The sequence below is a fragment of the Bos indicus genome, chromosome 2, assembly GCF_029378745.1.
Source record: "Bos indicus isolate NIAB-ARS_2022 breed Sahiwal x Tharparkar chromosome 2, NIAB-ARS_B.indTharparkar_mat_pri_1.0, whole genome shotgun sequence".
In the NCBI taxonomy this organism is placed as follows: Eukaryota; Metazoa; Chordata; class Mammalia; order Artiodactyla; family Bovidae; genus Bos; species Bos indicus.
This window is the reverse complement of record NC_091761.1, coordinates 19,374,586-19,390,567: the sequence shown is the minus strand read 5'-3', so window position 1 is coordinate 19,390,567 and position 15,982 is coordinate 19,374,586. Positions and strand designations below refer to the sequence as shown.

Genomic DNA, 15,982 nt, shown 5'->3' with positions numbered 1-15,982 from the left:
TTCTCTTTCTGTGTTTTGACTATTTGTTTTACTTGTTTTTTTAAACTGATACAATCTATGTATCATATTCATAAATTTTACCAGTTTTACATGCACTTCTATTTTTCTGTTTTAAGCCATTTCAATTTTCAGGAACTTAAAATTAGTAATCCGTATGTTTTATCAGGGTTCTTTTGGTCATTTCTTTCCACTATAGGTTAATTCCATGAGGTCAGTTTTTTGGGTTTAACTCACTGCTGTATCACTAGGGCCCTATAGCACATGTGCAAGAAATATTTATTATATAATTGAATATTAAATATAGAACACTAATAAGATATTTAAGGGCTATGTAAATATTTTTCTTTACATATTCTTATATTTTAGTTTTTCCAAATACTGTACCATAGCTTTATTAACATAACAGATTTGATTTGGATAGCCATTTGTAGAACTCTTCCTATATGCTGCTGCTGCTGCTAAGTCGCTTCAGTCATGTCCGACTCTGCAACCCCATAGATGGCGGCCCACCAGGCTCCCCCATCCCTGGGATTCTCCAGGCAAGAACACTGGAGTGGGTTGCCATTTCCTTCTCCAGTGCATGAAAGTGAAAAGTGAAAGTGAAGTCACCGAGTCGTGTCTGACTCTTAGCGACCCCATGGACTGCCACCTACCAGGCTCCTCCGTCCATGGAATTTTCCAGGCAAGAGTACTGGAGTGGGGTGCCATTGCCTTCTCCATCCTATATGCTAGGCATGATAATAGGTGCTTTTCACAAAAATTACACATTTAACTCTCCTTCCTTATGGCAGTTGTATAAATTTGATGGCGATAATCTCATTTAATAGTTGAAGAAACCAAGGCTCAAAAAAGTTGAGTGAACCAATGTCACATAGTTTTAAAGTTGAATACTTGTTAGTTGAAATTAAGTATCAAGTTTATGTTGTTAGTTTTAAAGCAGGCCTATAAAAATGGGTTTACTTCTTATTGAGAGGCTTTTTGCTGATCATTCTGAAATGATAAATTTTATCTAAGGTGAAATGTAGATAATGCAGAAGTTATCTATACCCAGTCTCCCTAGTTTAAAATTGAAGATTTGAGACTTTTCTATCTTCTTAATTGTAATCTTTATTTTTATTATATTTATTTGTTTTTGACCACACCATGTGGCATAGGGGATCTTACTTATTAGTTCTCTGATCAAGGATTGAACCTCTGCCCCCTGCAGTGAAAGCTTGGGAGTCTTAACCACTGGACTGCCAGGGAAGCCCCCTTAATTGTAGACTTTAGAAATAATGAAAAGATGGGACATTGAAGCAAAAGAGAAAACATAAGGTTCTTATAACTTATGTTACAGAATGTGGTTTTTCAGACCATTTGTAATTGGTTATTGTCACAGAGTTGGTTTCCATATGTATTATTTATTATTTTTCTATGCTTCTGTCCTAGTTCATATGTTAAAAAACATTCATGTTTTATAGTCACTTCTCTGTAAAATTTTTATTTTCTAGAAATAAGTAAAAAAAAAAAATTTTATTTTCTAGGCATCCTTAAATCCTAGTGATACACCTCCTTCTATTGTAAGTGAAGATTTTCTTCATGACCTTAAAGAAACTAATATTTCATATTCACAAGAAGCAGATGATCGAGTATTTAGAGCTCATGGTAAGCAACTTCATATAAATCCTATTTAGTTTTAAGTTTAAAATTTCCTTTAATTTTAAGATATTTTTACATTTTCTTTTTTAAACCACAAAACAGGTCATTGTCTTCATGAGATATTTTTGCTCAGGGAAGGAATGTTTCAGAGAATTCCTGATATAGTTTTATGGCCAAGTAAGTTCTTGTTTTTCTTTGTATTTTTAATTTAGTATTGTTAAAATTTAAGTAAATTTAGTGTTGGAAATATGTACTTTTAAACATATGAGCTGTAAAAAATATAGATAGCTATATTTTTAGAGTCTCAGTTCAGTTCAGTTCAGTTCAGTCACTCAATTGTGTCCGACTGACTCTTTGTGACCCCATGAATCGCAGCATGCCAGGCCTCCCTGCCCATCACCAACTCCCAGAGTTCACCCAAACTCATGCGCATGGAGTCAGTGATGCCATCCAGCCATCTCATCCTCTGTCATCCCCTTCTCCTCCTGCCCCCAACCCCTCCCAGCATCAGGGTCTTTTCCAATGAGTCAGCTCTTCATATGAGGTGGCCAAAGTATTGGAGTTTCAGCCTCAGCATCAGTCCTTCGAATGAACACCCAGGACTGATCTCCTTTAGGATGGACTGGTTGGATCTCCTTGCAGTCCAAAGGACTCTCAAAGAGTCTTCTCCAACACCACAGTTCAAAAGCATCAGTTCTTCAGCGCTCAGCTTTCTTCACAGTCTAACTCTCACATCCATACATGACCACTGTAAAAACCATAGCCTTGACTAGACGGACCTTTGTTGGCAAAGTAATATCTCTGCTTTTTAATATGCAGTCTAGGTTGGTCATAACTTTCCTTCCAAGGAGTAAGCATCTTTTAATTTCATGGCTGCAATCACCATCTGCAGTGATTTTGGAGCCCCCCAAAATAAAGTCTGCCAGTGTTTGCACTGTTTCCCCATCTATTTCCCATGAAGTGATGGGACCAGATGCCATGATCTTAGTTTTCTGAATGTTGAGCTTTAAGCCAACTTTTTCACTCTCCACTTTCACTTTTATCAAGAGGCTCTTTAGTTCTTCTTCACTTTCTGCCATTAGGGTGGTGTCATCTGCATATCTGAGGTTATTGATATTTCTCCCAGCAGTCTTGATTCCAGCTTGTGCTTCTTCCAGCCCAGGGTTTCTCATGATGTACTCTGCATATAAGTTAAATAAGCAGGGTGACAATATACAGCCTTGACATACTCCTTTTCGTATTTGGACCCCGTCTGTTGTTCCATGTCCAGTTCTAACTGTTGCTTCCTGACCTGCATACAGATTTCTCAAGAGGCAGGTCAGGTGGTCTGGTATGCCCATGTCTTTCAGAATTTTCCACAGTTTCTTGTGATCCACACAGTCAAAGGCTTTGGCATAGTCAATAAACCAGAAATAGATGCTTTTCTGAAACTCTCTTGCTTTTTTGATGATCCAGTGGATGTTGGCAATTTGATCTTTGGTTCCTCTGCCTTTTCTAAAACCAGCTTGAACATCTGGAAGTTCACGGTTCACGTATTGCTGAGGCCTGGCTTTGAGAATTTTGAGCATTACTTTATTAGCGTATGAGATGAGTGCAATTGTGCGGTAGTTTGAGCATTCTTTGGCATTGCCTTTCTTTGGGATTGGAATGAAAACTGACCTTTTCCAGTCCTGTGGCCACTGCTGAGTTTTAGAGTTCACTGAAGGTCATATAATTCTTAATATGATCATCCTGAATGGTTTAATGATTAATTTTGTTTTTGATGATTAAATCTTCATTTAATATGTGCATATCCTTTTAAGAAGTCAGTATAAAAAAATTTTTTTGCTAATTTGAAAGCTTAATAAAATTATTATCAATCAATGATATATTCAGATACATAGAAACTTTTAGTTAAGATAATTGATTACTGCAAACTAATAGTACTTTGTTGATATCAACTTGTGGGCTGTAAACTAATGGTGTTCAAATAATGAAGCAAGTTGTTTAATATAGATATTGTCTTTGATATAAATAATTAAATTTTGAGAAAATAATTTCATTTAGGGATTTGACTTGGGATGGAAGGTGGATGAGCTTTCTGCTGTTATTTTGCTCTTACTGATGACTAGGCCCTATATTTATATGTATAATCCTTATATCCATCTCTTGTAGCAGAAATTTTATTTTTTTTTTTATTTTTTATTTTTTTTTTGTAGCAGAAATTTTAAAGCAGAATAAGTATATTGCTTCTTACTGGCCATAATTACCTTGTAAGAAGTTCTGCTAATCTTCTCATCCATTTTTCTCTTCAGATTCCATAAAAGGAGTATATGGAATGTTTTATTTTTCAAAAAATTACCTCATATATGAACTTTTAGTTCTTAGATGTGATCTTTTTCCTTTTCAGGGAGTATCTGAGGGAAAAGTGCTTTAATTTTGTGATAGGAAGGAGGTTAACATACACAGGAAGCAAATAATCTGTTTGAGTAGTGTGAATGTGAACGTGAAGTCGCTCAGTCGTGTCCGACTCTTTGCGACCCCATGGACTGTAGCCTACCAGGCTCCTCTGTCCATGGGTTTTTCCAGGCAATAGTACTGGAGTGGATTGCCATTTCCTTCTCCAAGGGATCTTCCCAACCCAGGGATCGAACCCGGGTCTCCTGCATCGTAGACAGACGCTTTACCATCTGAGCCACCAGGGAAGTTGTTTGAGTAGTGTATTGGTGCCTAAGTCAAAATTTTGTTCTGTTGACTCTTTCAGTATAAGAAGTTCTTGGGAAGTTTCCAAGAAGTTTGTTTCCCAACATGTTGTCATTTCACTGAGGTCTTTGTTAAACTCTAATGTAAATTTCCATTGGGTAATAAAGTTCAAATTTTTCTTTGCATGAAAGCAAGTTTTGAGACAGTAAGGCAATTTGAGACAATGTGGTATTCCCCACAGTGGAGGTGGGTTTCTCATCTTGCAGTTTGAATATCTACGTACCATGTATGTGTGTATGCTGTGTAGATATTTAAACTGCAAAATGTATAAAATTATTTAAAAATGAAAAGTTAATGATACAAAATAGTTTTAGGATAGTGATTTAATGTGTTCATGAGTGAATAAATGAAGAAGTTTATTGCACTTTAGACCCTTGTATTGCAATATTACCCAGATTTTTTTCATGTTCAGATTAATGTATTTTTCCTTTTTTCAACAGCATGTCATGATGATGTAGTTAAGATTGTGAATCTAGCGTGCAAATATAACCTTTGTATCATACCAATTGGTGGTAGGTATTGTGCCTTTTAAATTTTAATGTGATGTAAAGTTGTTCTATTTTAAATATTTGTGTATTCCCACTGAAAATAAGTATTCTTATAGTTATGATATGGTTATCCTGAAAAATTGGCTTATGCTGCTCATTTCTGTTCTCAGTAGATCTACCTAAACTGTTTGAGATATGATTTACCCTAGTTCATGGCTTCTTTCCCATATGGATTCTAATTGAAGCTCTGACTTACTGCCTAAATAGGAAAATGTACCTTCTTTAAGTAATTACTTTCTAACCTTTATCTTAATGGAGAGAATATTATTTTTTCAAAGACTAACTGTACCCAACATAAATCTTTGAGGAGGGATATGCATATGTAAAAGATCAACCAGGATAGTGATGACCAAATGAATAGTATCTTTTAATACTGAAAATTAACATTATTTTACATTTTAAAGCAAATTTAATCTCTTTTGATCATTCATCAACCATATTGTTTTAACAACTTCCACAAGCCAAAGGAGATTGCCTTCACTGACTGAATTGGCATTCAGTTCAGTTCAGTTCAGTCGCTCAGTTGTGTCTGACTCTTTGCGACCCCATGAATCTCAGCACGCCACGCCTCCCTGTCCATCACCAACTCCCAGAGTTCACTCAGACTCATGTCCATCGAGTCGGTGATGCCATCCAGCCATTAATGGAATAGAAATGGGACCCCTACACGTCATAAGTTCCAGACACCTTTTTCAGCTGATACTTCCTGTTGAATTCATGAACAAAAGGCATTACAGTGCCATTTTTAATGAAATAGTTTTCTGATTTCAAATGACTTTGACAAGAAATAGTGGTCACTGGTCATAGCCATGTTCTTAATATTATCATACCTTGAAAAGTTAAGCTGAACCTTGGAGGTAAGCACCCCCTATAATTCTTCCCTGTGTCAAGGTGACTTCCATGTGTATTCTGTCCAAAACATATGAAAGTACCTATTAAAATATATTCTGCTATATGATTATACAGATCTGGTTAAGAATTGAGAATACTATATTGTTCTATACTGTTATCAAGAAAGCATTTTTCCTTTGACAACAAATGTTAAGGAATATATTCTAATTTATTGAGGTCTTTTTGTATGGAAATATAAGATAGTATTTTAAATGATAAGTGAATCTCATAAATATGATAGAAAGAAGATAATGGTGTGTCTAGTTGTATAGGATGGGTATTTTTTTCTTTTATGCTGTCTCTCCACAGTAATCATTAGCTTAGAACTTCTCTAATTATGTTTTTGGAGTTCCACAAATTGTTAGGGGCTTCACTTGAGTGTGCCCAAGGCATGGAGCCATGTCCCCTTGCTTTCAGCTCCATATTTCTTCATTTTGGCACGCACCGTAAAATAAAGGTGAGTTTACTTTTAGTGTGTTAGTATTTGCCAATTACATTTTGCAAAGTAGAAATAGGTATTTTTCCTAGTGGGCCTATCTGTATATTTTGTATAAGGGATTTGCCCTAGATATGTAACTAAAATATAATGTTTAAGCATAGTTATTGTCTTCTATTTTGGCAGGAGGAACAAGTGTTTCGTATGGCCTGATGTGTCCTGCAGATGAGACAAGAACAATTATTTCTTTAGACACTTCACAAATGGTATATGATAACATAAGATGTGTTTGAAGATAGTGTTTGGTTTTAAAAGTTTTCTTTATGGCTCAATCTTAGTTGTTTTTAAAAAGGTATATTGTCCATTTTGTTTAAAATTCTTTTCATCATTTTATCTTTGTTTTCAGATCTCTAAAAGCTAAGTTCACTCTTACTTAGTAATATACCTTGATGAATTCTACCAAATTAACTGATAATTTGAGAAGCATGGATTGAAATTGTGATACAATAGATGACCTGCTTTGTATTATTAAAAAAAAGTAATATTAGTTAATGTTAATTTGAGTCATCAAAACTTACTTGTTTCCCAAATTTTTACTAATGCTATTGCACTTTGCTTTTGGAAGAACAGAGGGGCTAATTAATTTTAAGATTAACTTAAAATTAGTAAAGTGAAGTGAATTGACGTCTCTCAGTCGTGTCCCACTCTTTGCAACCCCACAGACTGTAGCCTACCAGGCTCTTCTGTCCATGGGATTTTCCAGGCAAGGATACTGGAGTGGGTTGCCATTTAAAGGAACTATTAATTTTAGGATTATTGTTTGAAATTTTGGTTCATTATGGTCTAAGAGTTGGCCCTTATGCTACTTTAAAGTTTTAGTTTGGGTATGAACTTGATCTTCATATAGTCAACAGTATTCCTGCTTCTATAATCCTTTATTATAATAAAAACTTTAATATTTATGATTTTATTGAAATTTTTAAGCATCAAAGTTGAGAGAATAATATTTCTAGTCTCTAAATAATTATTTACATTTGTCATATTGACTTTATCATTTTTCCTCTACTATTTTTAAAGCAAATCCTGATGGCATACTACTTTACACCAAATGTTTCTGTGTATTTCTTTTAAAAAAGACATTTTCTTACTATGTTATCACTTCTGACAAAATTAAAAGTAAATCCTTATGTCATTTAGTATCCAGTCCACATTTGTTTTCCAGTTATCTCAAAACTGTCTTTATTTATAGTTCATTGTATGAATAGGCATTCAGACAAGGCCCACGTTAGCTTTTGGTGGTTTCTTTTAGTCTCCTTTAATTTGAAACCGTCTTCCTCCTTTTATGAGTGTCTATGTTTTAAACCAACTCCTGTGCAGTATACTGCCTATGTCACTAACTCTGTGATGTTGTGTAGTCAGGGACAAGTGGAGCTTTCTAGTATGGGTACCACTACTTAATTTCTATCTTGTCACTTGCTGCTTAGAGTTAGGAAGTTGTATTTCCTGAGAAAGTGTCTGTTCATGGAGATGAGACTTCTTTCTTCTTTTGCAACAGAATCGTATCCTCTGGGTTGATGAAAACAATCTGACAGCTCATGTAGAGGCTGGCATAACAGGACAAGAATTGGAAAGACAGGTATGTTATTTAAGATTTTCAAAACTGCTGTGTGTCCCCTCTGTTAAAAAAGTACCTTTCACAGTATATTCACTGAGATTTTTCAGTTTCTGCTGTGAGTCAGGTATCGAACTGGATGCTGTGAACTCCATAGTGAATAAGACACCCATCTCTTACCCTTGGAAAGCTTATATTATGACAGAAAATTAGGTAAAAAGACAATATAACTCAATAGTTCAGTTCAGATCAGTTGCTCAGTCATGTCCGACTCTTTGCTACCCCATGAATTGCAGCATGCCAGGCCTCCCTGTCCATCACCAACTCCCAGAGTTCACCCAGACTCATGTCCATTGAGTCGGTGATGCCATCCAGCCATCTCATCTTCTGTCATCCCCTTCTCCTCCTGTCCCCAATCCCTCCCAGCATCAGAGTCTTTTCCGATGAGTCAACTCTTCGCATGAGGTAGCCAAAGTACTAGAGTTTCAGCTTTAGCATCATTCCTTCCAAACAACACCCAGGTCTGATCTTCTTTAGGATGGACTGGTTGGATCTCCTTGCAGTCCAAGGGACTCTCAAGAGTCTTCTCCAACACCACAGTTCAAAAGCATCAGTTCTTCGGCGCTCAGCTTTCTTTACAGTCCAGCTCTCACATCCATACATGACCACTGGAAAAACCATAGCCTTGACTAGATGGACCTTTGTTGGCAAAGCAATGTCTCTGGTTTTCAATATGCTATCTAGGTTGGTCATAACTTTCCTTCCAAGGAGTAAGCGTCTTTTAATTTCATGGCTGCAGTCACCGTCCGCTGTGATTTTGGAGCCCAAAAAAATAAAGTCTGCCACTGTTTCCACTGTTTCCCCATCTATTTGCTGTGAAGTGATGGGACCAGATGCCATGATCTTCGTTTTCTGAATGTTGAGCTTTAAGCCAACTTTTTCACTCTCCACTTTCACTTTCATCAAGAGGCTTTTGAGTTCCTCTTCACTTTCTGCCATAAGGGTGGTGTCATCTGCATATCTGAGGTTATTGATATTTCTCCCGGCAGTCTTGATTCCAGCTTGTGCTTCTTCCAGCCCAGCGTTTCTCATGATGTACTCTGCATAGAAGTTAAATAAGCAGGGTGGCAATATACAGCCTTGACATACTGTTTTTCCTATTTGGAACCAGTCTGTTGTTCCATGTCCAGTTTTAACTGTTAAGGCTCATCAAATGATGTTCAAAAGGGAGTTGAAGACGGTATCATAGAGAGCTTGGCATTTAAAATGAAACTTCAGGATAAATCAGAGTGAAAAGGAAATATGGGGGTGGAGAGAACAATCCAGTCAGAGGAAGCAGCATGTGTGGAAGGTTTATAGGCAGCTGTTGCTTGAGGGGATCTGCAGGTAGCTGAGTACGGCTGAGATGTAGGCTGTGTATATTGGAGAATACATATTCTTGGTGTTTGTATTCTGGATGAGTATACATATAGTTGGGCTTCCCTAGTGGTTCTGCTGGTAAAGAATCTGCCTACAATGCAGGAGACCTGGGTTTGATCCCTGGGTTGGGAAGATCCCCTGGAGAAGGGAAAGGCTACCCACTCTAGTATTCTGGCCTGGAGAATTCCATGGACTATACAGTCCATGGGGTCGCAAAGAGTCGGACACGACTGAGTGACTTTCACTTTCTTTCGTACATTTAGTAGTGGTAGAGGATGAAGCAGGTCAATACAAAGAGGTTAGATCATAAAGTTTGAACTTTACCTTTGTACTTAGATAGTTCTTGTATGCTACTGTGTGGAGGATGGATGGACACATAAAGGCAGATAAAGTGGCTGCTGCAATAATTTGGGCAAGGGCTGATAGTGACTTGAAATAAAGTAGTAAAAATGGAGCAAAATAGAGTACGTTGGACATAGAATTTTCAGAAATTAATAAATTTGATCAATTGGTTGGTTTTGCTAGTCATTGAAATTTTCAGTGAATAATTTTACTGAAAACCGCTTACTTATGTCATGAATGAGTGAAACTCTTAGAGCCCTTAAATACTTTGGGGATCCTAATGAATTTTAGGAAACTTGAGGTTTTCTTCATGGAGTCTAAGCAGGTCATTATTAAAATGTATTGGTTCCTTCAGCCCTTTAAAATCTGGTCAAGATAATTGTAACTCAGCTTTTGCAAACAAAATTAAAAAGTCCAATTTGCTAATGATGAACTGAATGTTTTGTTCAGTTTGGAATACAGAGACCCCCTCCTTCCTGTCTTTTAAAGAACATGGAGATGTGACATGCTTGTTGAACTTCTCTTTATTATCTTTTTCCTTATTTCATAGTAAAGAGTTGAAGGCAGTTGGTGTGTGTGTGTGTGTGTGTGTGTGTGTGTGCATGTGCTCAGTCATGTTTGACTCTTTGCGACACTATCGACTGTAGCCTGCCAGGCTCCTCTGACCATGGGATTATTCCAGTAAGAATACTGGAGTGGGTTGTCCAGTGATCAATTATGGATGAAAGGCTTTGAAAAAAATTATTAAACTTTTCTTTTTCTTTTTTTTAATTTAATGCACTAAGGTACAGAGAACTAGATAAAATTGAATGTATTCATTGAGGCATTAAAGATCTTCAGTAAGTCAAGGTTTTATAAATTCAAGGTAATTAGATTTGTTAATTATTATACTTTATAATTAACTTCATGGGTTGAATAATAGCATTTAATGAAAAAACCTGTAAAAAGACCTGTTTTGTTTTCTGTTGCTCTGAGAGGCATTATCAACACAGCAGTTTTGTGGTTTTTTTTTATAACAAAGTCTGGCCTTTCATGTCTATAATTTTATATCCTTTATTTCAGCATTTGATGTAGTATTTTAACCTTTCCAAGATTTTTTGTAAAGGTTAGAATTAAAATTCAAGGAACATATTTCCTTGAAATTTAAATGACATTTTACTAGACTAGGAACTTTTAATATTTTACTTACTAGTTCATTTCCTTAAATGCCAACATAGAACATTTCTTTTTGCCTCTGGTAGACTTTAAAATAGTTTCTACAGCTGTATTGATCCTAGTTCAGGTTCTTCCTCACTTATGCTTCTGTATCCTTCAGTTTCTTCTTCAGCTGAGGTAACTGACTTAAAATTTGCTGCTTTTTCATTCTAAAAGTTTTTAAATGACACAAATATAGTAGTTGGGTAGCATAGATTTTCATCTTTTTAACTTGTAAATTACATTGATTTTAATATGTGTGAAATTTAAGGGAGGTCACTAAATGTCGGTTATGGGTTTGGGAATTTGTTTCTACATTTATTAATTCTTTGGCTACTTAATTTTACTAGTTAGTAGTCTGGGGATATATGATTTAGGATTTTCCCCACCTCTGATGCATTTGTCTATGCCTCAGTTTCTTTATCTATAAAATGGAAATAATGATTCCTGTTTCATAAAGTTTTTGTTGAGATGAAATAAATTAATAAAGTGCTTAGAACTTTTATTTATTTCACTAATTTTTACTGAGTACTGTTTGCTTCATTCAGTTCATTCAAGGATAGCTGATTTTAAATATTCCTTCTATATGCCAAACTCCAATATTTGTATCATCTCAGACTTCTTTCTTGAATTCTAGACTTGCATATCCACTTGCTTAGTTGATATCTCCACTTGTATATGTAATAGACATTTTAAACTCAATATTTTAAAAATTGAATTTCAGTTTTCCCTCCACAATTTGTTTATTCTGTAGCCTTCTCAATCCCAGTTGGTGATAGTTCAATTCTTTGGGCAGCTTGAGCTAAAATCTTGAGTCATTTTCTTTTATTTTGTTTTATAATAGTTTCATTGAGATATAATTGTCACACAGTAAATTGCAGTCATTTAAAATGTGCAACTTGATAAGGTTTGGTATATGACTACAAGCATGAAACCATTCCTGCAATCAAGATGTAGAACACATTCACCAGCCAACCCCAAAAGTTTCCTTTTGACCTCTTTATATTTCTCTCCATCTCATCTTTACTATATCCCTGTCAGTCTCTGATATGCTTTTTGTTACTGTAGGTTTGTTTAAATATCCTATAATTTTATTAAAATCAAAGCACATATCCTGTTTTTTTACAGGGGTGGGGTGTAAAAACCTCAATAAAACTGTTTAAATTTTTTAAAGTAAATAAAGGCATACAGATTGGAAAGGAAGAAGTAAAATTGTCTTTATTCACAAAGGACATGATCATCTATGTAGTAAATCTAATGGGAGCTAAAACTTTTAGAACTAGTTAGTAAATTTAGTAAGATTGCTAGATATAAAAGGTATACACACAAATCAGTTTTATTTCTGTATACTAATAAAAAATCAGAAATTGAAAACTTTTAAAATACCACTTATATTATAAAATACATATATAATACTTAAGGGAAAATCTATTAAAAATATGAAATACTGGGACTTCTCTGGTGGTCCAATGGTTAAAACTCCATGCTCCCAACACAGGGAGCTGGGATTCGATCCCTGGTCACACAAGTAGATTCCAAATGCTGCAGTGAAGATTGAAGACCAGGCATGATGCAGCTAAGACCCAGAGCAGTCAAATAAATATATAAAACATTTTTTAAAAGATATGAAATACTTGAACACTAAAAACCGCAAGACCCAGCTGAGAGAAATAAACAGACCTAAAATAAACCTAAAGCTATACCATATTCATGGGTCAGAAGATTCAGTATTATTATTGGTTCTCCCCAAATTGATGTATAGAATTGATGCAATCCCCATCAAAATCCCAAGAGACTTTTTTTTTTTAAGAAATTGATAAGGTGATTATAAATTCCATATGAAAATACAAAGAACCTAGAACAAAAAATAGAGTTTTTTATATTAGTAGTGGATTTTGGATTTTGTCAGATGCTTTTTTTATGTCTTGAGGTGGAAGATGAGGTGATTTGAGGCCTTTCTTTTTTTTAAATATAATTTTAAAAATTTATTTTATTTATTTATTTTTGACTGTGCTGGGTCTTTGTTGCTTTGCATGAGCTTTCTCTAGTTAATGGCAAGCAGGGCTACTGTTTGTTGGGGTGTGCCAGCTTCTCACTGTGGTGACTTTTCCTGTTGCGGAGCAAAGGCTCCAGGTGTGTGGGCTTCAGTCGTTTCAGCACACAGGCCCAGTAGCTGCAGCTCACCGGCCCTAGAGCATAGCGAACTTAAGTAGTTGCAGCACGTGGGTTTTGTAGTCGTGACTCGGTTCTGAAGCATGGGCTTAGTAGTTGTGGCGGTTGGGCTTAATTGCCTCATGGCACATAGACTCTTCCCAGACTAGAGATGGAACCTGTGTCCCTGCATTGGCAGGCAGCTTCTTACCCACGGTGCCGCCAGAGAAGTCTGAGGCCTTTCTTCTTAATATAGGTTTTCAGTACTATAAATTTCTCCCAACTACTGCTTTAGTGGTATTCCACAGATTTTGATATGTTTTCTCATTTTCATTCATTTCAAAATATTTTCTACTGCCCTTTTGATTTTTTCTTTGACCCATAGGTACTCCCGTGTTGTTGTTTAGTTTCCAGTTATTGGGGGATTTTTTTTCAAACATCTTTCTGTTACTGATTTCTCTGTTAATTCTCTTGTGTTCAGAAAACATTCTTTATATGACTTAAAGCATATCAAATTAATTGATACTTGTTTTATGGCCTACAACATGGTCTACCTTGTAAATATTCCATGAACACTTGAAAATAATTTGTCTTCTGCTGCTGTTGGTTGGAGTAGTCTTTAAAGTCAAATTGATTTATAGTGTTGTTTAGGTCTTCTGTATTAAAAATTTTTTCTTTTGACTACTTGTTATATCAGGTATTGACAAGGAAATGATAACGTCCAGTTATTATTGCAGATCTATTTTTTCTTGCAGTTCTATCAGTTTCACTTCATGTATTTTAAAGCTTTGTTATTGGGAGAATAAATGCTTGGGATCCTTATAGCTTTTTGACTAGTGAACAGTTTTGTTGTTATGAAATTACTTGAAATTACTTTGCTTCTTTCTGATGGTATTTTTTGCTCTGAAGTCTACTTTATCTGATGTTAAAACAGCCATTCCAGTTTTCACTGTTGTTGGCATGGTATATATTTTTCCTTTTTCCATTTTTAAACTTTTTACTAATTTATATCTTTATATTTAAAGTGCTTTTCTTGTAAGTAGCTAACAGTTGGTTTTTCCTTTTTATCTAACCTGACAGTCTCTATCTTTTAATTGCAGTGGTTAGACCATTTACTGTCATTGTGGTTTATTGATATGCTTCAGTGTAAGTCTGTCATCTTGCCATTTGTTTTTTATCTTACCTACGTGTTTTTTCTCCTTTTCCACTTTTTACTGCCTTTTTTCGGATTGAATTTTGTATAATGATACCATTTTATCTTTTTTGTTATTTTAAGGATTGTTTCAGGTTTTATAGTATATATCTTTAACTTAAAACAGTCCACTTTAAGGTGGTAATATAATACTTAGAGTTTAGCATAAAACACATAGAATATTATGTTTCTTATCTCTATGCTATTGTCACATGTTCTACTTTAATTTTTACTGAAATAGTAAGTCATCACCTATTTAAACAATAAGAAAGCATCTTTTATATTTACCCATCTAGTTACCCTTCGTTGTTTTGTTTTTTGTCGCTTAGTCACATCCAACTCTTGCAACCCCATGGACTGTAGCCTGTCAGGTCCTCTTTCCATGGGTTTTCCCAGGCAACTCATTGGAGTTAGTTGCCATTTCCTTTTCCAAGGGATCTTCTCAATCCAGGGATCGAATCCATATCTGCTTCATTGGCAGGCGGGATCTTTACCACTGAGCCACCAGGGAAGTCCCTAGTTACCCTCTGTGATGCCTTTAATTCAATCTGGTGATTCTTTCTTTCTGCTTGAAGAACTTGTTGTAAATATTTATATCTTTAGTGTGGGTCTGCTGTTGATGAATTTTTCTACATTTGTCTGAAAATATCTTTGTTTTCATTTTTTTTAAACACCCTATATTTTTAGAGCAATTTTAGGTTTAAAACAAAATTGAGAGGGGGGTACAGAGATTTCCTATATGCCTGTGTCCCTGTGCATGCCTAGCCTCCCCCAATATCAATATCACTCACAAGAATGGTAGATTTCTTTTTTTTTGAAATCTCAGAATTTATTCAAGTTGTAATTGGAAGTTTGTACCTTTTGACCACTATTGTCACATTTCCCCCACCCTGTCATCCCATGATAACTACCAGTCTATGCTCTATTTCTTTGAGTTCAGCTTTTTTAGATTCCCCATATAAATGATACAGTGACATCCTACATTGGCACATCATAATTACAGAAAGTCCTTAGTTTATTTTAGGGTTCGCTCATGGTGCTGTCCATTTGTGGGTTTGGACAGATGTTTAAATAATTGTTGAGTACCCATCATTATAATATCACTCAGTATTTTCACTGCCCTACATTCTCTGTACTCTCCCTATTTATTTTCCATCCCCAACCCCTCACCTCTGGCAACCATTGATCTTTTCTTTTTTTTTTTAATATTTATTTGCTTAATTCTTTGGCTGTGCCGGGGCTTAGCTGTAGCACGTGGGATGTTCAGTACTCATTTGTTACAGCCTTGTGGCTTCTTTAGTTGCGGCATGTGAACTCTTGGATGCAGCACCTGGGATTAGTTCCCTGACCAAGAATCAAACCCAACGCCCCCTGCGTTGGGAGCCCACAGTCTTAGTCCCTGAACCACCAGGGAAGTCATCCACTGATTTTCTTGTTTCCTTAGTTTTGCCTTTTCCAGAATGTCGTACAGTTGGAATCATAGAATATGTGGCCTTTTCACATTGGCTTCTTTCATTTAGTAATATATGTTTCCTCCATGTCTTTTCATGGCTTGATAGCTTTTTTCTTCTCAGCACTAAATAATATTCAGTTATTTGAATGTTCCATAGTTTATCCATTCACCTACTGAAAGATATCTTGATTGCTTCCAAGTTTTGGCACTTAGGAATAAAGCTGCTTTAAACATTTGTGTGCAGGTTTTTATGAGGACATAAGTTTTCAACTCCTTTGACTAAATAGATGAAGTATGATTGCTAGAGTATATTTAGTTTTGTAAGAAATTGTCAGTCTTCTAAAGTAGCTGTACCATTTGCAGT

The 15,982-nt window shown here is 35.6% G+C and overlaps 1 protein-coding gene and 1 non-coding gene across 6 annotated transcripts in view; one reads left to right on the top strand and one right to left on the bottom strand.

The window, feature by feature from the left end:
• Nucleotides 1-15,982, top strand: part of AGPS (alkylglycerone phosphate synthase) — a 133,845-nt gene that overhangs the window by 42,937 nt on the left and 74,926 nt on the right. For all 5 annotated transcript variants that reach the window (XR_011569336.1, XR_011569335.1, XM_070798940.1 and 2 more), the window contains 5 exons: nucleotides 1,524-1,644; nucleotides 1,741-1,815; nucleotides 4,821-4,892; nucleotides 6,442-6,521; nucleotides 7,811-7,891. Coding sequence is in view for 3 of the 5 variants with exons in the window: in XM_070798940.1 (XP_070655041.1) it covers nucleotides 1,524-1,644; nucleotides 1,741-1,815; nucleotides 4,821-4,892; nucleotides 6,442-6,521; nucleotides 7,811-7,891 (429 nt within the window). In the remaining 2 variants the exon portion in view is untranslated. The remainder of the gene's footprint in view (nucleotides 1-1,523; nucleotides 1,645-1,740; nucleotides 1,816-4,820; nucleotides 4,893-6,441; nucleotides 6,522-7,810; nucleotides 7,892-15,982) is intronic.
• Nucleotides 4,251-4,322, bottom strand: TRNAR-ACG (transfer RNA arginine (anticodon ACG)). The gene has a single exon. It is a non-coding gene; the product is annotated as a tRNA-Arg (tRNA).